At 34.1% G+C, this 24,629-nt stretch overlaps 1 protein-coding gene across 1 annotated transcript in view; it reads right to left on the reverse strand.

Moving 5' to 3' along the window:
• PTPRQ (protein tyrosine phosphatase receptor type Q) overlaps window positions 1-4,523 on the reverse strand; it is a 196,462-nt gene extending 191,939 nt beyond the window's left edge. The window contains 4 exon segments of the mRNA XM_049783346.1: window positions 72-141; window positions 3,140-3,366; window positions 4,038-4,149; window positions 4,473-4,523. Coding sequence (XP_049639303.1) covers window positions 72-141; window positions 3,140-3,366; window positions 4,038-4,149; window positions 4,473-4,523 — 460 coding nt within the window.
• Between the last annotated feature and the right edge of the window lie 20,106 nt (window positions 4,524-24,629).

A 24,629-nucleotide genomic window follows, 5' to 3' on the forward strand; every position in this document is an offset into this window, starting at 1 on the left:
GGTTACAACTGTACTTGTTTCAGATAACTAATAACTAAGTTAAGTCTGCATAAAAGATTTAGGATAATTACCACTTTCAGCAGTTTGGAAGAGAAATGGGTCACTAAAAACTCCAATGCCAGCACTGTTTTCAGCAGCAACCTAAATCAGACCACAGAAGTTACATTCAAGATTTTCTCTCTTTAATTAAGCAGAATCATAAATAATAAAGCATTGAATGGTTTGTAAATCTAAAAGTAAAGATAGTTCTTCTGTAACTTATATATACTCCCCAGAGGAAAGAATTTTTTTGAATAATATTTTTATTTAAGCAACCATGATTACAAACATGTTTGTAATTGGGTTTCAGTTATAAAAAAGAATATTCCCCTTCCCACCACCAATGCCCCATATCTACCTCCTTCCCCACCTTCTGCCTGTATTCAAGACAGGCATTCTATTCTATGTACTCATCTAGCATATTCCAGCATAGTTTGATTCAAGGGCGGCTCAGGTTTCTTTCTTTTTGGGGGGGGGTGGGAGGTGGGCCACACCAGGTGATGCTCAGGGGTTACTCTTGGCTATGCGCTCAGAAATCGCTCCTGGCTTGGGGGACCACATGAGATGCCGGAGGATTGAACTGTGGTCTGTCCTAGGCTACAGCGGGCAAGGCAGACACGCCTTATGGCTTGTGCTACCACTCCAGCCCCTGGGGCTCAGATTTCTAAAGGAGAAAATACTAATATTACTAAATTCATATTTATTAAATAATTTTATGTGCCCTACTAAATATATAGCCCATTTAATTTTATCAACTTTCTCAAAACAGGAGCTAGGATTATCAAGATCTCATAGATAAGAAAAACTAGGTGAGAGAATTCAAATTAACTGCCCAAATTTACACAGAAATAAATATTAGAACCAATCTCTTTGTTGTGTATTCAATCTTGCTAAGACACTACAACTATTTCTGTAATAAATAATAGACTATACATATGTATATATAATAGTTAATTTAATTAACTGTAAACTTTACTATTTAATCAGGTAAAATGTACAGGTAAAAATTAGGAAAACTAAATTTTAATAAATAATCATTTGCTCAAGTATTCTCAAATTTAAAAGCAGGAATATAATTTATGGATTGACAGTCTAAAAAGATTAGAACAGATATAGAAATGTTGTGAGAACGAAATGCTTAATCTCTGTAAAATGTCATAACATGAGTTAGACTATCTTGATTATAGCAGCTCTACCTATTTCCAACTGAATTAACTGGTCGATTTAAGAAAGTGCTCAATATCAGATTCTCCTTTTCTTTAAAATGGGAATATGTCATATAATTGTTTTAAGGGATTAATAACTTTTCCTGATATTTATATTTTATTTCCACATTAGAAGATATCAAATATTCCAAACAAAATACACTTTGGAATTCTGCAATGACTAACATCTATTTGAACAGAGTCAAGATCACAATCATGCCTTAGAATTAAAGCATCTAATCGGGTCTAGAGCGATAGCACAGTGGTTTTTGCCTTGCATGCGACCAACCCTGGACAGACCCCAGTTGGATTCCCTGGTTAGATTCCCTAGTTAGATTTCCGGCATCAATAGTGTCCCACAAGTCTGTCAGGAGCGATTTCTGAGCTCAGAGCATGGAGTAACTCCTGAGAGCTGCCAAGTGTGAACCCCCCCCCCCCCCAAATAAACAAAACAAAGCAAAACAAAAAAGAAATAAAGCATCTTGGGGCCGAAGCGGTAGGGCTTTTTGCCTTGCAAGTGGCAAGAACAGACCAGGGTTCCATCCCCCGGCATCTTCTGTGGTCCCGTAAGCCAGGAGCGATTTCTGAGCACATAGCCAGGAATAACCCCTAAGCGTCATGGAGGCCCAAAAGCCAAAAAAAAAAAAAAAAAAAAAAAAAAAAAAAAAAAAAGAAAGAAAGAAAAAAAGGAAAAGGAAAAGAAAAGAAATAAAGCATCTAATTAAATGGAGAATAAAAGACTTCTAATAGATAAGAAATAAAAGGAATACAATTTCAAATTCAAATAAATATAAGTTGAGCCAGGTTGGCTAAACCTCCTTTCTATCAATAATACTTTCTTATGTTCCATTAACATTTAGCATATGATTATTTCCTATAATATAACATATGTGTTAATCAGAATATGTATTTTTGGTATTAATGTCTGTCTGTACTATACCATTTCTAAATCTCAAGAAAAATATCTGTAGTCTTTAACTGATATCTTCGCATTGAAATGCTTTCACAAATCTTTAAATTGGACTGCTATATAAGAAAGGAGTTGTTTCATGCTTTTCTTTCCTTGAGAGTAATGATAGTGTTGCCTATACTTCCAAATTTTTGCTGTACTCTTTGATTCCAGTAAAGAACTCTCAGAGAAATGTTTCTTATCATTTCTTACCATCTAGAGTCCTCTGTTATCTCTGATCACATATTACACAGCATATGAGTATATTTTACCACATTCAATTATTACTTGATCCTAAAGACCCTATTTGGGTTATGTTGAAAAAAAAGAATAAAGTAAGATATTTCTATTGTTATCTATTTTCTGAAAATATTATAGAGATCTCTTAACTTTAAGCATTTTCATACAGTCTAATTTAAAAGTATAGGTGTTCTTCCATTTTTATATTAAAATAAGATGCTAAATTTTACACATTTAACATTGTGAAGAACTAAAACTTTCTCAACACTGACAGTAACTGCTCAGGAAATGTTTGGTGAAAGAACTAAAATGCATGGTTCTTAGAGAAATCAGTTCAACAGAGAATTTCAAGCCATGTTTCAGACTTTTTGATAACAAACACATAAATCAACAGGCTTAAGAGAAAATAATAAGAAAACTGACATTAATAAAAAACAGGATTTTCATTTACAAAACCTCAATTTTTATCTGCATTTTTTGGAAAAGTCACTAAAGCAAATGTTTCTCAAAAGAGACAATTCACAAAACACATATATAAGAAAAAAAGAAATGACACTGATATGAGTGTTATGAACCCACGTGGTCAGATGTTCATTCTTGACTCACAGTCTATGTTCAGCTGTGATGATTTGACCAAGAATAAAAAATCTTCTTCACTTTTGAAATGAAGGAACTATTTTAATCCAAATTGATTACAAAGATTTACCTTAATTTCATAAGTTGTTCCTGGATTCAGATTTGTAAGAAGAACTTCCAGACTATCTGGCTTTGTTCTGACTTGTGTGTAAACAGTTTGAAGCCATGGGCAAACTTCCTTATACTTCACGATGTAAGATAGAATTCTTCCATTCGGATAGAGAGGTGTATTCCAAGACAGAAGAATCCCAGCAGACCCAACTCTTTCTCCTGCTAGAAACACTGGGGGCCCTGGTTCTGTTTGTAAAAATCATGTTGGTAGAAGATCAAATAACTAACTTATGTGCACAGTAATATATAAGAAAAATATTCTTCAGAATAGGCTTTAAATATTTCCTAAAATTTATTATTTTTTAAATCTGAGTAGATTCTCATGAGAGATTTGCTACCAAAAGCTGAAAGCAAAAAAGAAAAAAAAAGATTAAATTCTTAGGGGAATATCAAAAGGATTTTTTGGTAAGAATGTAGAAAATGGAATGCTGCTAAATACCACATACTAAATACACTGTTAATGCCAAATCATTTTTTGAACCAAATAATTCTTCAAAGAAAACCACAAAAACTAAGAAAATAAGATGAATTACTATCAGCTAAATCATTATTATCATCAAATGAAATGAGTTCTTTTCATGATCTTATATTATTAAATTATTATTAACAGTCTTTCTGACCAATTCACACAAAATGCAAAATAATTACCTTATCCTGCAAAAATAAAAAAAGACAGTTAAAAAAAATAAAAGTGTACTGAGGAGCTAAAGAGATTTTGTTTCCATTTGCTTAAATTACTCAGCTATTTTCATCTATTTAAATACATATATTTTCTGATGTTAGCATTTCTTTACAAAAGCTTGATACTGTCTTCCAATGCTTCATACCAAAAAAAATCTAATTAAAAACATACTTACTTGTTACATTTGTTGTCACTGTTCTACTAACAGGTGAGCTGTATGTCGTAGCAGAAATGGAAGAGACAGTTACATCATACCTGCTACCAGGAACTGCATTGGAAATATCAGCCTAGGATACCCAAGACAAAGAAAACTTTATAAAAAGCAAGAAGGCTAAAATAATAGACATACCACAATAAATAATAATAATAAATAATAATAATAATAAAGTAACACTTTACTATAACTCTGCACTCCTTAAAATAATCCAAATTCTGCACTGTCGTAAAAATAGAAAGTAATTTCATCCCATACCACTCAGCAAACAGCACATAAGACAAACTTTTAAAGCACAGAGCATCATGCAAGTCTAAATCAGTATAAACTATTTCAGTCTTAAGCAATCTATAACACATTGCTCAGCCTTAATTCTTAAGACTCCTTCTGAAATACCTGTGTCTCCGAAGTTCCAGCAAAAAGTAAGAGAGGAAGAAGAAAATTCATCATTCTTACATTTTTCAGGCAGTGGAATCACATTGATGGCTCTGGAGAGAAATGTTGCCTGCATTAATGATTTAAAGGCAGATCCTCCTGGCAAGTACACAATTAATGAGCCTGGATTACTCAATAGCTCTGCTGTTTCTTTGTTAAACTATTCATGAAGCCTTGGATGGCTGACTGTAGGTTCAAGGTAGACCTTAAAAAAAGGAAAAAAGAAAAAGAAAGAAAACAAGCAGCGATGTTGCTAAGGTAACAGTTCATCAATGCTGCAACTTGCACTCATCAATTCACCATGTTTTTGTCTTCATTTTATGCTTTAAAGAAATTTGCTAAAGGAATAAGTTTTCATACTTGGATAGATTTCATAAAAAAACTTTGCTGCTTGGACCAAATATAAATACAAGTATACAAGTTGGTTTGGCAAGTCTAAGAATAAAAATTACAACCTTCTACTTTCCACCTCCAAGATCTCTGATAGGAACCAAGCCACTGTTAGGAACAGAACACACATAAACCTGTACCCCAGAGCCAGAGAAATGGAATGGGCAGAAATATTCAAAGCAGTGGTTCTTGGCTCATTCTCACTCAGATATTGAAAACCAGAAGATTCAAGTCATAATTCTCCTAAAACTCTAAAGAAAAAGAAGGAAATGAGTAATGCTTTAAAATAATCACATTATTAGAAAGCAGTACGTCCCTTTAATTATTCTCTAGCCTTGAAGAGGGCTCTATCAAAAATATACCAATTTATATAGAGGTTTCTGGGGCATGACTTACCTACTAAAATGCTAATTGACTAATTGCTTTTTCTAAGCATATACTAAAATCAAAAATGTTCATCATTTTAAAGTAGGGCCAAACTAAAATATTTACCAAACATTTTGGGGGGGGAATTATGGGCCAAACCCAGTGGCACTCAGGGGTTACTCCTGGCTCTACACTAAGAAATCACTCCTCGGCTCAGGGAACGTTGTGGGATGCTGGAATCAAACCTGAGTCCATTTTGGTGCTATCCTGGTGCCACTGTGCTATCACTTCAGCTCCAAATAAAATATTTTTTAAATAACTGCCTGCTTTTTAAAGGTATTGGGTATTCTTTTAAAAGAAAAAGTAAACTTTTCTATTGGAAGTATATAATTATATGTTTTTTTAGACCATAAGCTCTAGTCATTTCAACCACATTTTTCTACCTTTCCTCCCACTTCTCCAAAGCTTTGTTTATGCTGCCTGTAACTCCCTGAAGGGAGTTTTTAACAGAAGTTTCCTCTGATTGGTTGCCAATGAGTCAAGTTTGTAGCCTGTCTTATCTTAGAGCAGATTCCAAAAAAACAATATAGGGGAGGGAGAGAGATTAGGAAGCCAAGCATGTGGAAAACATACCTGAGGCAAGCTAAATTTAACCCTTTCCAAAAGAATGGAGTATAAAAGGAATCAATGAACTCCACTTACCATTTTTAAAAGCCCCCTTCCTAGACAGGATTTAAAATGAAAACATAAAAATCTACATTTTCTACGACAACTCTAGGGCACATTGCAAAAAATATACAAATATCACTATTTAATTTTTTGGTATTTTGGGAGGATATAATTTTAGAATGTTTTATTGCCTTTTTAAATGTCCTTTATATCTATCAATGTCTTCCAAGTATTAGAGATAGATATTAATCAAGTAATATCTATCATATCTTCAAAGATACAAATATTCTCTTGCAAGCACCTGAGAATTGCCCACATAGCAATGAAATTATCCAAGAAGTCTTTAGAAGCACTGAAAACTCAAAGAAATGCTCAGTTTTTAATGAGCAGAATTTTTGCATTGTTTACATATTACCTGGCAAGTTTTCTGGATGATTCTATACTTACCTCTCCTCTATTCTCAAGCTTTCGAGAAAAGATTTTTCTCCTTACCAATCCACGTTAAAATAGAAGTCTAACGCAAGTTCAGTCAACTAATTACTAGTTGCATATTCTGCATTAATCAGGGCAAATAATATTATTTCAAGGGTATCAGAGAGTAACAATTTTGTCATGACATTTTAAAGAAGAAATTAAAGCCCTGGGATACAACTTTGGAAAAAGAAGGAGGATAGTTAGCACTACTAAGATGCTGATGAGATAGGATGCAGTTTCCTAGACTGGGGTTTAAGATTACATACTGAAGAGCTTCTGGCTAAGGAAGAAACTTGTCTCACCAAAAGAAAGAAGACTATATTTGTTTGTGAATTTGCCAATCTGATCAATATTGTCCTGGAAGCTTCAGGACAAATTAGTAAAGAACTTTCAGAAGAGAATAACTGGAAGGTTCTAGAAACAGACAAAAAAAACTGACTGAGACATGCCAACTTGAATAACAGGATCCAGTAAAAAAAAAAAAAAAAAAAAAGATGTGTCTGATAATCTTACAGGCCTAATTGAAATGTAATATTCCCCCCTCAGTTCAATAAAAGACCTTGAAAAAATTTAAGCAGAAAAGCAATCTGGATTTTTATATTAAGTGATTACTTGCAGGGTCTCAAACTCAATTTACCTGGGGGCCGCAGGAGGCAAAGTAGGGGTGATCCTTTTTTTTTTTTTTTTTTTTTTGGTTTTTGGGCCACACCCATTTGACGCTCAGGGGTTACTCCTGGCTATATGCTCAGAAATTGCCCCTGGCTTGGGGGGACCATATGGGATGCCGGGGGATCGAACCCTGTTCGTCCTATGGTAGAGCTTGCAAGGCAGACACCTTACCTCTAGCGCCACCTTCCCGGCCCCGGGGTGATCCTTGAGTACAAAGTCAGTAGTAAGCCTTGAACATTGTGGAGTGTGATCCAAACAACTAAAACAAAACAAAACAAAAAAAGATTCTTCTAGGGCAAGGCCACAAAATGTTGTACGGAGGGCCGCACGCGAGTTTGAGGCCCCTGAGAGGGAGGCAAAAATTGGCAATGCAAGACTAATGAGAGTTAAGATGGAGCAATGCATAAATCATTTGAAAAAGTACCACCTTCCTGGATATAAGCTTGAAAAGTCAATTAGTAAGAATACACTTAATAAAAACTGCACAATATGCATTTTATAAAAGTTAGTCTTGGAAAATGTAGGAAAATATGAACTATATTACTCTCAATCTGTCACTAATAAAAATAGGATCATGAGTAAGTTTGAAGTTCTAAGAGAAAAAAGATCGCATCATATTCTATGTAATTAGGGCCAGGTAAAGGTATTCTGGCTAACATTTTATTATGCTTATATACTAAATTAAATTCTCCAAAGCCTAAGATCTTAGAACTTAAAAAACAGCCTGTTATGGAACTCTTTTGTCAAAAATTTCTTTTCTAAACATAAAAGCTTTCTATACTGCTTTATATTTTCAGCACTTTCAATAGAACTTTTTAAAGAGAAGTTCAGCATAATAAAATATTATGAGAGCAGCATTAAAAAGCAAAAGGAAAAAGCAAAAAGTAGAATGTAAATTTATAATTAAGAATATATTTGATGTAACCCAATATATAAAACATGGTTTTACATAGTCAATATAAAATAATTATATAGTACCTATTTTTTCACACTTTTGAAATCCATGTCTTTCTCAGTTGCAGTTGATCTGAAAATGAGCTTACTATATCTCATGGTTCCAAAGTTACATGTCAACAAACACTACACAGATCAAACGCTATGTTTATTATGCATTATGTGACATACACAACTTAATACAAATTTATATCTGAACTATCCTCTGAAAACTACCTTTTCAAATTTCAAAAACTTGAAATTCCAAAGATCCTAATATTATTTTGAGCAGTACAATATGCAATATTAATATAACTTTCTAATATGAAAACACATATCTGCCTGCAACAACTCTGAAAAATATGCTTTAGACTTCAACATTGACTCTTATTCTATGTCCTGTGAGATATATTCCACTAGTAGTCAAACCTGTAACTATGTTTTCAATTATCAAGTCACAAATGCTTTGCAATTTTTCTGTTTGACATATAAATCTTGTCATGAGCAGTTACTCCCTGTTAGATTTCACATTAAATTTACATAAGATGTATTCACAGTTTTTAATGTTAAAATACATAAATTCTAGATAGTCCTAATGAAACTGTAAACTATATGTAAGTAAAGATAGCACATATACATAAATAAAGCAAATATAAATAAGTAATATTAAATAAATAGATCAAATATAATCAATAATATAATAAGCCATACAATAAACCTTTAAGTTATTCATTGAATATCTCAAATATATAGATTTTTATTAAAAAAGGATATAATATAATGGGTTTTAATTCAAGCAACATATTAATTAATATCCAACCTACTTCCTTAATCAAATATAAATCAGGCTACTAGTCATTCCTTTAGCTTCCTGCCTCCTCAGTTCTCATAATCTGGGTACCTTTGTACAACAGTTATATTTGTGGCTTTGTTAGCTACCACCAAAGGAATTTTGAATAAAGATGAGACAGAACCACGTTAGGTAGAAAGTGAGCCTGGCATTTTTAGGTGCTTCTGATTACATCAAAGTTTTCAGTGCTCTTTGTTATTATATATTTTTAGTCCATACATTAATGAAAGTTTGTTTCTTTTTTTTTTAGGACTTCCATGTTTAATATGTTTCTAGACTTTTATCAGTAGAATTTATGGTCCTTATATATTTTTTCTCAATAATTTTTTTCTTTATTTGAATATCTTGATTACATAAATGATTGTGATTAGGTTTCAGTCATGTAAAGAACACCCCCCTTCACCAGTGTAACATTCCCGCCACCAATGTCCCAAATCTCCCTCCATCCCACCCCACCCCCACCTGTACTCCAGACAGGCTTTCCAGTTCCCTCATTCATTAACTTGATTATGGTAGTTCTCTGTGTAGTTATTTCTATAGCTGTACTCACCACTCTTTGTGGTGGGCTTCATGGAGTGAGCTGGTGTTCCAGCCCTCTTCTCATTGTCTCTGAGGATTGTTACAAAAATGACTTTTATTTTTCTTAAAACCCATAGATGAGTGAGACTATTCTGCATCTCTCTCTCTCTCTCTCTCTCTCTCTCTCTCTCTCTCTCTCTCTCTCTCTCTCTCTCCTTCTGACTTATTTCACTCAGTATGATAGATTCCATGTACATCCATGTATAGGAAAATTTCATGACTTCATCTCTCCTGACGGCTGCATAATATTCCATTATGTATATGTACCACAGTTTCTTTAGCCATTCGTCTGTTGAAGGGCATCTTGGTTGTTTCCAGAGCCTGGCTATTGTGAATAGTGCTGCAATAAATATAGGTGTGAGGAAGGGGTTTTTGTATTGTATTCTTGTGTTCTTAGGGTATAACCCTAGGAGTGGAATAGCTGGGTCGAATGGAAGCTCAATTTCCAGATTTTGAAGGAACCTCCATATCGCTTTCCATAGAGGCTGTGGATAAGAGTTCCTTTCTCTCCATATCCCCGCCAGCACTGATTGTTCTCGTTCTTTGTGATGTGCTCCAATCTCTGCGGTGTGAGGTGGTATCTCATCGTTGAAAGTTTGTTTCTTACATGATTATTTTGCTTCCACAAAGAGGGAACCCCATTAACTTCACAAACTTTTACATACACAGAAGTCCATGGGTAAAACCATTACTCCATCCTGCCTCAAATCATTACAATGCTTATTTACAAAAAAAAATCCAAAATGGGCAGAGAAAGATAGAAATTTTTATCAACCTATTCTCCAGTAGAAGAAAATTCTTTTTGGCATTAGGTACAGTTATAACACAGATATATGTATACACATATGTCACTATATAAAGTCTATATTGGAGGTGTCAATATATATGTATATATATATAAACACAAAAACCTATTGCTACCATAAATTGAATGTTCCAACTAGAAAAAAAAGTCAGCTCTTGGTATGATATCTACTTACCCAGCAAATTTCCTGCTTATTTGCCTAATTGATAATGAAATGATTAAGTTGAAAAAAGAAAGTAGGACAAAGAAAAGAAGTTAATAACTCTACCTGACAAGGATGGTCTCCTATAATCTCCAGGTTTGAATCATCTTCTCTCTGCTCAGACTGGCATTGTTTTTAAGGAGACGCAAGCAGCCAAATAAGTAGGGTATAAATCCATAGGGGAAACTGAGCAGAGTTGGCAAAGGTCAAGCCATAGTGGATCTCATAGGTCAGTATCAGGGTAGTTAATGATGTGGAAATATGCCTCAGAGTTTTTCAAAGCACTCCCACTTGCCTCATTGAGAAGTAGAATTTGAAGGGTGGTAAAACAGATGTTGCTGGTAACCAGACAGTGTTTTTAGGGGGCAAGAGAGAGGAAACAAAAATTGACACCTGGAGAGGAAGATACCCATTCTTTTACTAAAAATGATGGCAAATGACACCAACTCATCTTCCTGAATATGGTTTTCATGACAAATTAGAGACTTGACTTTGTTTCTAGAAAATTTCAGAGGCATATGAGTTCTAATACTTGTCTTTTTTAATTATTAATAGTTCCCTTTTATTGAAATGCATGCTTATTCTTGTTCTCTATTTCATATTTGTAAAGTACTTTCATAATTTTATGTTATTTACACTCTATGCTTTTGAAACTATTGTTGTATTTTAGTAGTCAGAGAAAGAATGTTCTGGGCATACCTATTTATGGCTGTGTTGCGTGAAAAGTGTTTAGCTACTATAGGATGTAATCATCATGAAGACCAGAAGCATATCACTTCTTATTAATTTATAAGGTGCCACTGACAATTACCTTGCTTGTCTGGCATGCAGAATATTAGGAAGAGTGAGTAGAAGACTGAGAACTTCTGGAATGAAAGAAGATAGTAGGAATATGTAATAGAGAATGTAATATTAATGAACTGTTAAATCAATACATTCAAAGTATTTTATTGAAACATTAATGAAGATATATAAATAAAACAACAATATTATGTTTAATCATAGAAATTTTCATATGAATTAAAGTAAAATTCAATCAAAAGTAGTATTTTAATAACATTTATAAAGTACATGCCTAATACCACTAAATAAAGAAAATATAAATCATGTTTTATTTTAAAGCATTGTTTTAAGACCTAGGATGGTTAATTTTAAATGATTAGAAATGTGATCCCAATTATACAGTACACTTTTCTAAGTAACCAAGACACTGTTGCTTAATTCATTAAAATTTAACAAATAAACTCACTGGTTGACAAAGACTAGGGTAACTATTAGTGATAGAGTCCATTAAAATACTTTCAATCATAAAAAATAATATTGTGACATAAATAAGTTTTATTAAATAGCAAATCCAAGATTTGTAGTCTATTCTTTCAAAAATATTTTTATAGAATGTAAATTGATTATTAAATTTATTTGACAAATAATTTTGTTTTCAGTAAAATCTAAGGGAAGATAATTCATAACTGTAACTTCTATTGAAATATGAGAATAGGAGAGATCAATGTCAAATATTTTACAATAAGCATTTTAAAAGCTTTTGATTTTTACTGAAAATACCTACCCTGAAAATAGAAGTGAAATGATGCATTCTAGAAAGAATAAAATTTTAATAAAAATTTTATTATTCAAGATGCCCTATCAGAAGACCTGCTAGGATGTTCATACCCTAGTGTAAGTAGCTGATCAAAAATTCCTGAGGAAATATTACCAGCAAGCCCACTAAGAAGTATTTTCCCTCAAAAGTGGATGGCTGGAAGATTCCTGATAGGTCTCTCACCAATAGGCACACTGAGTCTTCTCTCTCAGTGTGGATAATTGAATGGGACGATCTGTTAATGAAACTGACATTATGCATCTTTTACTAAAAACATTTAATTGATATATATACACATATATAGAGAGTATGTATATATATATAGAGAGAGAGTGTGTGTATATATACACTCTCTTCTGATGTGTATATAGTAAAACCTTTCTCATCCTAACATAAGGATTTTTACAAGCACTATAGCCTGATTAAATTTATTTTTACCTGGAATACTCAGCATCAAAAAAACAATTTCTTCTCTCCTAGTTTTTGAACACCATAGCAGTTTGTAACAGAAAGGATTGCTTTGCTTCAGGGACTTCCCCTAAACACTTTGAATACCTGCTAACTAATCTCCACTCCAATAAGTTTTGTCCAGAATAGCACTGGGCTATTTTATTTTACTAGGTATGAATTATGTACCCCTTTCATATAAGTTTTATCTCTTTTTTAAATAAAATATTTATTTAAGCACCATCATTACAAGGATGATTGTAGTTGGGTTTTAATTATAAACATAAAAATCCTTCACCAGTGCAACATTCCCACCATTGATGTCCCTGATCTCCCTTCTCCCCCACCCCTGCCTGTATTAGAGAGGCATTCTACTTCTCTCATTCATTAACAATGTCATTCTAGTTGTTCGTGTAGTTATTTCCCTAACAGCATTTACCACTCTTTGTGGTGAGCTTCATATTGTGAGCCAGTCCTTCAGGGCCCTCATCTCTATTTTCTCTGGGCCTTATTACAAAATGTTTTTACTTTTTGTTACAACCCATAGATGAGTGAGGCTATTCTGTGTCTATCTCTCTCCCTCTGACTTATTCCACTTAACATAATAGATTTCATGTACATCCACATATAGGAAAATTTCAAGACTTCATCTGTCCTGACAGCTGCATAATATTCCATTGTGTATATGTACCACAGTTTCTTTAGCCATTCATCTGCTGAAGGGCATCTTGGTTGTTTCCAGAATCTAACTATTGTAAATAGCACTGAAATGAATATAGGTATGAGGAAGGGGTTTTTGAATTGTATTTTTGTGTTCCTCAGATAATATCTCCTTAGGAGTGGTGTAGCTAGATCATATGGGAGCTCAATTTCCAGTTTATTGAGGAATCTCCATATTGTTTTCCATAAAGACTGGACTAGATGACATTCTCACCAGCAATGAATAAGAGTTCCTTTCTCTCCACGTCCCTGCCAGCACTGCTTGTTCTCATTCTTTGAGATGTGTGCCAGTTTTTGTGGCATGAGATGGTACCTCATAGATGTTTTGATTTGCATCTCCATGATGATTAGTGATGTGGAGCATTTTTTATGTGTCTTTTGGCCATTTGTATTTCTTCTTTGACAATATGTCTGTTCATTTCTTCTCTCCATTTTTTTTATTGGATTAGATGTTTTTTTCTTGTAAAGTTCTGTCAGTGCCTTATATATTTTGGATATTAGCCCCTTATCTGATGGGTAGTGGGTGAATAATTTCTCCCATTCAGTGGGTGGCTCTTGTATTCTAGGCACTATTAACTTTGAGGTGCAGAAGATTCTCAGCTTAATATATTCCTAGCTGTTTATCTCTGCTTCCACTTGTTTGGAGAGTACTATTTTCTCCTTGAAGATGTCTTTAGTCGCAATGTCATGGTTTCAGGTCTGATAACAAGGTCTTTAATCCATTTTGTTTTTAATCCTTTGTTTTTACCTTTGTACATGGTATTAGCTGGGGGTCTGAGTTCGCTTTTTTGCAAGAGGTTAACCAGTTGTGCCAACATCACTTGTTGAAGAGGCTTTCCTTGCTTCATTTTGGAATTCTTGCCCCTTTATCAAAAATTAAATGATTGCATGCCTGGGAAACATTCTCTGAATATGCAAGCCTGTTCCACTGATCTGAGAATCTGTTTTTATTCTAATACCAAGCCGTTTTGAAACTATTGCTTTCTAATAAATTAAAAAAAAAAAGTGGAGGGAACGCCAAACCCTACCACTCCAGCACCACTTCTTTTTTTTTTTGTTTTGTTTTGTTTTGTTTTGATTTGTTAGTTTTTTTACTTTATTTTCCTTCTTTCCTCTACTTTTCTCTTCCCTTTTCACTCCTGTGGTTATTATTTGGTGATTTTTCTTCTTTTTTTTTTTCTTTTCTCATTAGCTGGGTGCATTTTTTCCCATCTTTTTCTCTTTCTTTCTTTTTTTTTTTTTTGGTAGCTGCAGCAAAATTTTTTTTTCTCTTCTTCCTTTTTTTTCTTATCCTTTTTTATCTCAAACGACAACAGAATAGATAATCTACAACAAGCTATAAAGTGGAGACCCGTTGCATTAGTGTTCTGGCGGAAAGGGAGGGAGATATGAGATGCATGCTGGAAACGGGGGTGGAGGGAGGACAGCACTGGGGGTAGGAGTGCCCCTCATTTGTTGTCACTATGTACCATAAATAATTCTGTGGAAAATAAACAAACAAACAAACAAACAAATAAATAAATAAATAAATAAAATTTGGGGAAAATAATGCCTCCCATATTTCTTTCCCAAGGATTAATTTGGCTATTTGAGGAGGTTTATTGTTCCAAATTAATTTCAGGAGTATTTGATCCATTTCTTTGAAAAATGTCATGGGATCTTTAGAGGGATTGCATTAAATCTGTACAATGCTTTGGGAGTATTGCCATTTTAATGATGTTGATCCTGCCAAACCATGAGCAGGGTATGTGTTTCCATTTCTGCATGTCCTCTCCTATTTTTTGAAGCAGGGTTTTGTAGTTTTCTTTGTATAGGTCCTTCACATCTTTAGTTGACTCCAAGATATTTGAGTTTGTGTGTCACTAATGAGAATGGGGTTGCTTTTTAATGTCCATTTCTTCTCTATCATTATTGTTGTATAAGAAGGCCATTAATTTTTGCCTGTTAATTTTGTAACCTGATACCTTGCTATAGGAATCTATTGCTTCTAGAAGTTTTTGTAGAGTCTTAAGGGTTTTCTAAATAAGAATCATGTCATCTGCAAATAGTGAGAGCTTGACGTTTTCCTTTCCTATATGGATGACCTTGATATCTTTTTCTTGCCTAATTGCTATAGCAAGTACTTCTGGTACTGTGTTGAATGGGGCTGGTGAGAGAGGACAGCCTTGTCTTGTACCAAATTTTAGAGGAAAGTTTTTTTAGTTTTTCTCCATTGAGAATAATATTTGCCATTGGTGTGTGGTAGATGGCCTTAACTATATTGAGAAAATTTACTTTCATTCCCATCTTGTTGAGAGTTTTTATCAAGAATGGTGTTGGACCTTATCAAATGCTTTCTCTGCATTAAGATATGATCGTATGGTTTTTATTTTTCTTGTTGTTGATATTGTGTATTATGTTGATTGATTAATGGATGTTAAACCATCCTTGCATTTCTGGGATAAAACCTACTTTATCTTGGTGAATGACACTCTTGATGAGGCATTGGATCCTATTTGCCAGAATTTTGTTGAGGTACTTTGCATCTGTGTTCATTAGGGATATTGGTCTGTAATTTTCATTTTTGGCAGTGTCTCTATCTGGTTTTGGTATCAAGGTGATGTTGGCTTCATCAAAACTATTTGGAAGTGTTCCAGTTTTTTCAATTTCATGAAGGAGCCTGGCAAGGAATGGTAGTAGTTCCTCTTGAAAGGTTTGAAAGACTTCGTTAGTGAACCCATCTAGGCATTGACTTTTGTTTTGGGGAATACTTTTTTTTTTTTAGTAATGATGGGTCTGTTTAGATATACTAGATCACCCTGGTTTAACCATGGAAGACTATAACAGTCCAAGAATTTATCCATTTCTTCCAGGTTTTCATGTTTTGTGGCATAGAGTTTCTCAAAGTAGTCTCCGGTTACCCTTTGAATCTCTGTAGTATCTGTAGTGATCTCCCCATTTCATTTCTAATCCAATTTATTAAGTTTATCTCTGTACATTTCTTTGTGAGTTTTGCTAGTGGTTTATCAATCTTGTTTATTGTTTTCAAAGAACCAACTTTTGCTTTCATTGATCTTTCATGTTAGTTTTTTTTTTATTTCCACTTCATTAATTTCTGTTCTAAGCTTTGTTATTTCCTTCTGCCTACCTATTTTTTGGTTCCTTTTGTTGATCATTTTCTAATTTTAAAAGCTGTGTTATTAAATTTTTATATAGACCCCTTTTTTCTTTCTGATGTGTGCTTGCAAAGCTATAAATTTCCCTCTAAGTACTATTTTTGCTGTGTTCCATAAATTCTGGTAATATGTATCTTCATTGTCATTTGTTTCCAGGAATGTTTTGATTTCTTCTTTGATTTCATCTCTGACCCACTGGTTGTTCAGTAGTGAGCTGTTTAGTTTCTAGGTGTTAAAGTTTTTCTTCTGTTTCCCTTTGTACTTCACTTCTAATTTCAGTGCTTGATCTGAGAAGCTAGTCTGTACAATTTCTGTTCTCTTGACTTTATGGAGTTATGTTTTATGGGCCAGCATGTGGTCTATTCTGGAGCATGAGTATGTGCACTGTAGAAAATTGTGTAACTAATTTTTTGGGATGGAGTGTCAGATATATATATGACTTTCTTCCATTTCTATTTTCAGACCTAGTATTTTTTTGTTGTTGTTGGTTTTCAGTCTGGTTGACCTACCAAGATGTAACAGGGCAATGTTGAGGTCTACCACTATTACTGTGTTGCTATTGATATCTTCTTTAATATTTGTCAACAGTTGTATTAAATATTTTGCTGGTTGCTCATTGGTTGCATATATGTTCAAGAGTGTGATTTCTTCTTGTACATATTCCTGGATTAGTAGAAAATGTCCATCTTTTTTCCCTATAACTTTTCTGAGTTTAAAGTTTGTGTCATTTGATATTCATATGGCCACTTCAACTTTTTAAGGGAGTTCTTTGCTTGGATTATTTTCTTCCAACATTTGATCTTGAGTCTATGTTTGTTCTGACTATTCAGACGTGTTTCTTGTAGGCAGCAGAATGTTGGAGTCAGTTTTTTGATCCATTTTGCCACTATATCTCTTAACAGGTAGACTTAGTCCATTGACATTGAGGAACATAATCATCATGTGATTTAGTGTCATCATTGTGTGAGAAGTTTGGTGTTTCTTTAGGCCTGTATTTTCTTAAAGTAGACGAGACTCCGTTTTATTTTTAAGTAAATATTTTTTTTAATTTATCTATCTCTTTTGCTCATCTCAATAATTTGAAAAGGAGTAAAAACAGGGAACTATGGAGAGAAAACATGAAAATCCTCAGAGAACATTCTTCTTCCTAGAATCTGTCACAGAAAAAATGTAAGGGGAACTGCTTTTAATCTATCAAGGTAGCAATGTCATGTACTTCATGTTATAGAACAGAGCTAGGGTTTATTTTCCATAGATTTCCAGTAATTCTATTGTTTATTGGAATATCCTTTGTTTTAACCTCTCTCCACAGGGCTATGAACCCTTTGGCATAAAAAGGTCAGATTGCAAGAAAGCTTCCCCTTCCTCAATCTGCTTCTTGTATAAGCCTCAGGGCATGCATGGGACCTACACACTTGCCCAACTATCCGTTGCTCTGTGTTCATTTTTTTTATTTTTATATTTTATTTTTGATCAAAGTGGATTACATATCTTTTATAGTAATATTTTAGGTACATATTAGCATTGAATCAGGGGAATTACCACCACCGAAGTTGACCTCCCTCCACCCACAATCCCAGTATTCACCCGATACCCCACTACCTTAACCCCCCCCCCCCCGGGCTGCTAGTATAAATGATCTCCTCTGTATCTAGCCTGTTGTAGGTTAGGTATCAATTCTGTTGTTGTTGGCTTTGGATTTGGTAATTAAGTCTGATCATTTTTATTGCTATTTAATGATCATACAGTTATTTGGACTTGGTACCCTCTGTTATTTCCCTCTCAATTTGAGGGCAGAGCAAGATGGTTCCAGTTATGTGGTTCTGTTTGAGAAAAAAAAAAGAAAGACAAGAAATAGAATGGGGTAAAGATGCCAAGGGTCAAAAGTGGGCAGAGTCCTTCTCGAGGATCTAAACATCAGTTTTGAGAGAAGAAAGGGAAAGAGGATGAGGATCACCACAACAGTACAATGGGGAGAAAAGAAAAAAGAAAAAAAGAAAAATCAAACAAGAAATCCAATGAGCACTACAGCACTAGCTCCATGCACCACACATTAATCACGCTTCTGAAAAAAAAAAAAAGTCAAAACGGAGCACAAAAGAAGAAAGGAAACAGCAATAACAATAACAAAACCAAAAAAGCAAAAGCATAAAAAAAAAAACAAAAACTAAAATTTGTGCTGGTTTCTTTTTTTTTATTTTTCTTTCCTTCTGCATAGGCATAGTAAATATTGGGGAAAATAGAAGGGAATTCCCTTGGCCTAAGTGATACAGGGTTTCTCCACCCTTGAAGCATGTAGTCATGGGATTAACTATAGACTCCAGGTGTGTTCATTTACTCTCCCCTGGATCCTTCTGTGGTGTATGGGAGACATCTGCTTTGTCATGAATGATAAAATCAAATCAGACCTCTGTATCTGGAGATCTTGGTATCTGTACAGGAAAAGGAATGGAGTTCATAGAGAAGTCTTTTTTTTTTTTTTTTTTTTTTTTTACGGCTCAAGAAGTTCAGCTCCTTCATTGTCGTTTTAATCAATGTTCCATGGTTGATGGTTTTGGTCATTGTGCTGAACCTGAAATGGAATGGCATCTATCGTTATGCTTCCAGAATACCCTTTCAGTTGCAGTTGTCTCACTCATACCTCCGGAGTTAGAGATCTTGATTGTTGTTCAGATCGTAGGTTGAACTCTGGACTAGGGCTGTTTTATTGGACCCAGGATACGTTCTGCCCTTTCATGGTCGTCACCGTCAGTCATCTGTAGATAGTGAACTTGGCTATTGTGCAGATCATAAGATGACAAGTCGTCTGATTTTGTCTTATTGTTAGATGGTGAGGTAAGGACAACCTGCTCTTAGGTCCCGATGTTGCCATTATCTCATTGTTAGGAAATCATATCAGAACTGGATCATGTTGGCATTAGAGCAGTATTAAGGATGCCCCAGAGGGGGTTTGGTTCCTGTAGCTGTTGTGGAGAACTGTGTCGTTTCTATGTCTGGAATCCAGAGATCAAGGCTGAACAGTCGTTGTATGATCTCCTATAAAGACTCAGGTTTTTTTTTTTTTTCAGGCTTTTTTGGGTCTGTAAATTTTCTGAGCTGTTGTTTATCCCTGAAGATATGTATACTTCCTTCAAACCTGAATGTGAGTCTGTTGGATGCAGTATTCTACATTAAGCATTCATTTCATTGAGTTTTAATACTATATTCCACCATTGCCTTCTGCCCTTGAAGTTTCTTGTGACAGGTCTGTTGTAAATTTTAAGGATGCTCTTTGAATATAATTTCCCTTTTTGATCTTGATGCTTTCAGTATACTATATCAATGAATGGGATTTGTCATTGTGTCTAGGATATGTCTTGGGGTGCTTCTCTTTAGGTATATTTTAGCTGGCATTTTTCAGGCCTGTAGAATTAGATTGCTTGCTGTCTTTCACTTTGAGAGTTTCTCTGCAATGATGTTCTTGACTATTGCTTCTTCCTGGGAATTATCTTCTTGGGTCTCTGGAATGCCAATGATTCTTATCTTGTTTCTGTTGAGTTTATCAAAAACTTCTATTTTTATCTGTTCCATTTTTTGAGTAATTTTTCCATTGTCTGATCATTTTCTTTAAGGCTCTTTTTCAATCTCTTCTGTTGTTGGTGTTGTTATGCATTCATCTTCCAGCTCTCTAATTCTTTCCTCAGCTGCTGTTACCCTGTTGGAGAGGCTTTCTATTGAGTTTTAGTTTTGTCTACTGAGTTTTTCAGATCTGTTATTGCAGTTTGGAGGTTTCTGATTTCTATCTTCATATCCGCTTGATTCTTATGTGTATTCTTTTCAACTCAATCTATGCTTCCTTTTAGTTCTATGAACATCCTTCATATATCTTTTCTAAATTCCTTATCTGAGAAGCTAACTTGTTGATTGGCAATCACCTCCTCCCATAGGGTTGGGACAGTTTTCAAGTTTTAGAAAACTGAAATATATTTCTATATTCTAAGGACTCTCAGCAGATTTCAAATCTGTGACTGTGACCTCTTATCATAATTGTCCTGTCAAAACCTCTATTGCATAAAATGAACTAGAAAAAATATGAAGTTTTCCTTTTAATGATAGCTGAAGAAGAATAAAGTTTCAGGAATGCCCAGTAAATCTTCAACTTTATTCCTATTTAAAAGAGTAAAGAAAATGACAATATCACCTCTCCTAGAATTCACCTACCAACAGGGAATCTTGAATATATTTAATTTCTTAATAAAGTTTGTTCAGATACGTCTCAACCCCAGTAGAGAATAAAAACTACTACCAAAAATTCTCATAACTCTTAAGTGGTCCTTAATTCCTACATCCAATTAAACTCTGAAAATTAGAATATTTTTCTTACCGTTTCCTAGGGAATAAAACAGAGAAAAAAAAGTTGAGGAAATTTCCAGGGAGTCTAAGTTGATCATTGTGGACCCGGAATTCTAACCCTGGTAATTTAGTTCCCATTCTGTGCTGGTAAACAACCTTCTGTAAAAAGGGCACAATTTAGGGGTCAGATACAAAAGGAACTTAAAAGCAACTTTAGATAATTATTATCTAAGATAATATTATCTTTTAGATAATAGAGACAGACAGAAATAAATTTCAAAGGAGAAAGGGAAATAAAGGAAAGTGTGAATACTTTCGTTCATTGCTATAACAGCTTGATCAATGTTGCCTCTTCATGCTTAATTGCTTGAAAGTTAATCAAGATGTATAAAGAGGTTATCAACAAATATTTGCTTAATGAATGCATAAAAACAACTAGGATGTCCCATAGGACAGATAAATGCTTGCTTTATCATCTTGAGCTCCCATTCGACCCAGCTATTCCACTCCTAGGGATATACCCTAAGAACACAAGAATACAATACAAAAACCCCTTCCTCAGACCTATATTTTTTGCAGCACTATCCACAATAGCCAGTTTCTGGAAACAACCAAGATGTCCTTCAACAGATGAATGGCTAAAGAAACTGTAGTACATATACACAAAGGAATATTATGCAGCCATCAGGAGAGATGAAGTCATGAAATTTTTCTATACATGGATGTACATGGAATCTATCATGCTGAGTGAAATAAGTCAGTGGGAGAGAGATAGACATAGACTATTCTCACTCATCTATGGGTTTTAAGAAAAATAAAAGTCATTTTTGCAACAATCCTCAGAGACAATGAGAGGAGGGCTGGAACTTCCAGCTCACTTCATGAAGCTCACCACAAAGAGTATAGAAATAAGGTATAGAAATAACTACACTAAGAATTACCATAACCATGTGAATGAATGAGGGAACTGGAAAGCCTGTCTAGAGTACAGGTGGGGGTGGGGTGGGATGGAGGGAGATTTGGGACATTGGTGGTGGGAATGTTGCACTGGTGAAGGGGGGTGTTCTTAACATGACTGAAACCTAATCACAATCATATTTGTAATCAAGATGTTTAAATAAAGATATTATATAAAAGATATGTATAAATAATAAATAATTTGGTGATTCCTAATATTATTAGCAAGCTTAGGACCTAAATAGAATGGTCAATAGTATTACTTAATTAAGAAATGAATTGGGATTATTAAGAAATAGTGGACTACTTAAAGGACAACAGACAACTCACCAGAAAAATAAAATAATAGCTACCAGGCACATCTGATGGATGTTTTTCAGCATTTGATGGCCTTTCATGTGAATCAGGGGTAGATTTTTTTTTCTCTGTAATTCTCTGAAGAATAGACAAGGCTCGATAATGAAAGAAAATTGCAGGTGTAAATTATAAAATGATAAGACACTATGCTGGGAATTTTGAATCAGGGGAGGCATTTTTGGGGAGATCTGTGTTCTGATGTAAACTTCAAATTTATAATATTATTCTTTGTTTCATTCATATTAATTCATACCTCAAAAGGGTTTTGCAAGAAAATACTTAAGCAAAATAAATAGTGGTTCTTAAGCCAGAGATACTCAAATGAATAAGATTTCCTGGGGAACTCACTATCTATAATGGAGGCTAAATATATTTTTGTATATTTCAAATGGTAGATAGACTTAAATATGCTTAATTCTTTAGTGTACAGACTTATAAACTGTTTACAGTGCAGCAAGTGAAATTATAGCTATTTATGGTAATGTAAAAATTTATTTAATTATGGGCTAGAGCAGTGGTGCAAGCAGTAGGGCGTTTTACCTTGCACTCGCTAACCTAAAACAGACCATGGTTCAATCCCTTGAGATCCCATATGGTCCCCCAAGCCAGGAGCAATTTCTAAGAGCATAGCCAGGAGTAATCCCAGTAATCCCTGAGTGTCACCTGATGTAGCCCAAAATCCAAAAAAAAATTTATTAAAAATATTTTTAATTATTTAAATTAGCTGGAGAGAAATCCAGGACCCAAGATTATATGGAAATATTCCAATTCTATACTGTTAATGATCGATAAATCTAAGATAACAATTTGTTTTTGTCTATTAATCTTAATTTTGTATAATAAAAAATATTTGCTAAATCATTTGATAGGCATTAAATAATTCAATTTTTCAATATTTCTAACTTTCTTTTTGTCACTGTTTTTTAAGGTAAGAATTTCCATTTTCTCAGCAATTTAGTATGAAAATGCATAAATTAATTTAGTTTTAGTCTCTAGACGATTTGAAAATATCTGATGCTAATTACATGTGTATACAGTTGAGTTGATATATCATTTTTGATACAAATCATTATTTTATCAGACTACTTTTATTGCCAACAACAATGATATCCAATGATCTTTCTTTCTTCAATACTAACAACCCAACATATTCAAAGCAAAACCCTAGATTAGGCCATGCCTTTATTTTCAAAATGCTCCAGGATCAAAATCAAAAGATTTCTGGAAACAAATGAGAATGAGGACATGAATTATCAGATTTTGTGAGATGCAGCAAAAGCAGGATTAAGAGAAAATAAATATAATCTTGAAAGCATTCTTCAGGAAAGAATAAAGAGCCTACTTAAATAACTTAGTGGCACAGCTTAAAAATTAGAAAACGAAAAGCAAAATGAACCAAAAATAGGCAGATGGAAGAAAATAATGAAGATCAAAACAGAAATTAATAAACTGGAAACAAAAAATAATCTGAAAGATCAATGAAAGCAAGAGTTGGTTCTTCAAAAAAAATAAACAAAATGGATAAACCACTAGCAAGACTCATAAGAGAGAGAAATTTAATAAACTGAATTAGAAATGTAAAGTGGGCGATTTTACAGAAACTACAGAAATTCAAAGGGTAATCAGAGATTACTTTGAGAAACTCTATGCCACAAACCAAGAGAATCTGGAAGAAATAGGTAAATTCATAGACTCCTATAACCTCCAATGTTGAAGCAGAATAATATGGCATATCTAAACAAAGGTAATCAAAAGTCTTCCCCCAAAACATAAGCCCAGGCTCAGATGGATTCACTAGCATATTATTTCAAACCTTTCAAGAGGTCATATTGCCAATTCTTTACAGGCTCTTCCAGGAAATTGAAGAAACAGAAACATTCCCAAATAGTTTTTATGAAGCTAACATCACCTTGATACCAAAAGCAGACAGAGATGCCACCAGAAAAGAATTATAGACTATTGTTCTGGATGAACACAGATGCAAAGATCCTCAACAATATCTTAGCAAATAGGATCCAATAGCTCATTAAGAAGGTCTTATACCATGACCAAGTAAGGTTTATTCCAGACATGTAAGAATGGTTTATTAACCTATGTAAGTAATTCAGCATAATAAATCATATCAAGAAAATAAAAAATAAAAGCCCTATGATCATATCAATAGATACAGGGAAAGCATTTGACAAGGTCCAATGCCCATTCATGATAAAAACTCTCAGCAAGGGGCCAGAGAGATAGCATGGAGATAAAGCATTTGCCTTGCATGCAGGTCAGTGGTTCGAATCCTGGCATCCCATGTGGTTCCCTGAGTCTGCCAGCAGCAATTTCTGAGCATAAAAACCAGGAGTAATCCTTGAGCACTGCCTGGTGTGACCCAAAAACAAACAAACAAACAAGCAAACTCTCAGCAAGATCAGAATTTAAGAATATAGTCAAGCTCATTTATGACAAGCGCATGGCAAATATTATACTCAATTGGGAAAACTAAAAGCCTTTCTCAATATCACAAGACAAGGTGACTCCTCTCTCCACTTTTATTCAGCATAGTACTGGAACTACTTGCTTTGGCTATTAGGCAAATATATATATATATATATATATATATATATATAT

This window comes from Suncus etruscus, chromosome 11, assembly GCF_024139225.1.
Source record: "Suncus etruscus isolate mSunEtr1 chromosome 11, mSunEtr1.pri.cur, whole genome shotgun sequence".
In the NCBI taxonomy this organism is placed as follows: Eukaryota; Metazoa; Chordata; class Mammalia; order Eulipotyphla; family Soricidae; genus Suncus; species Suncus etruscus.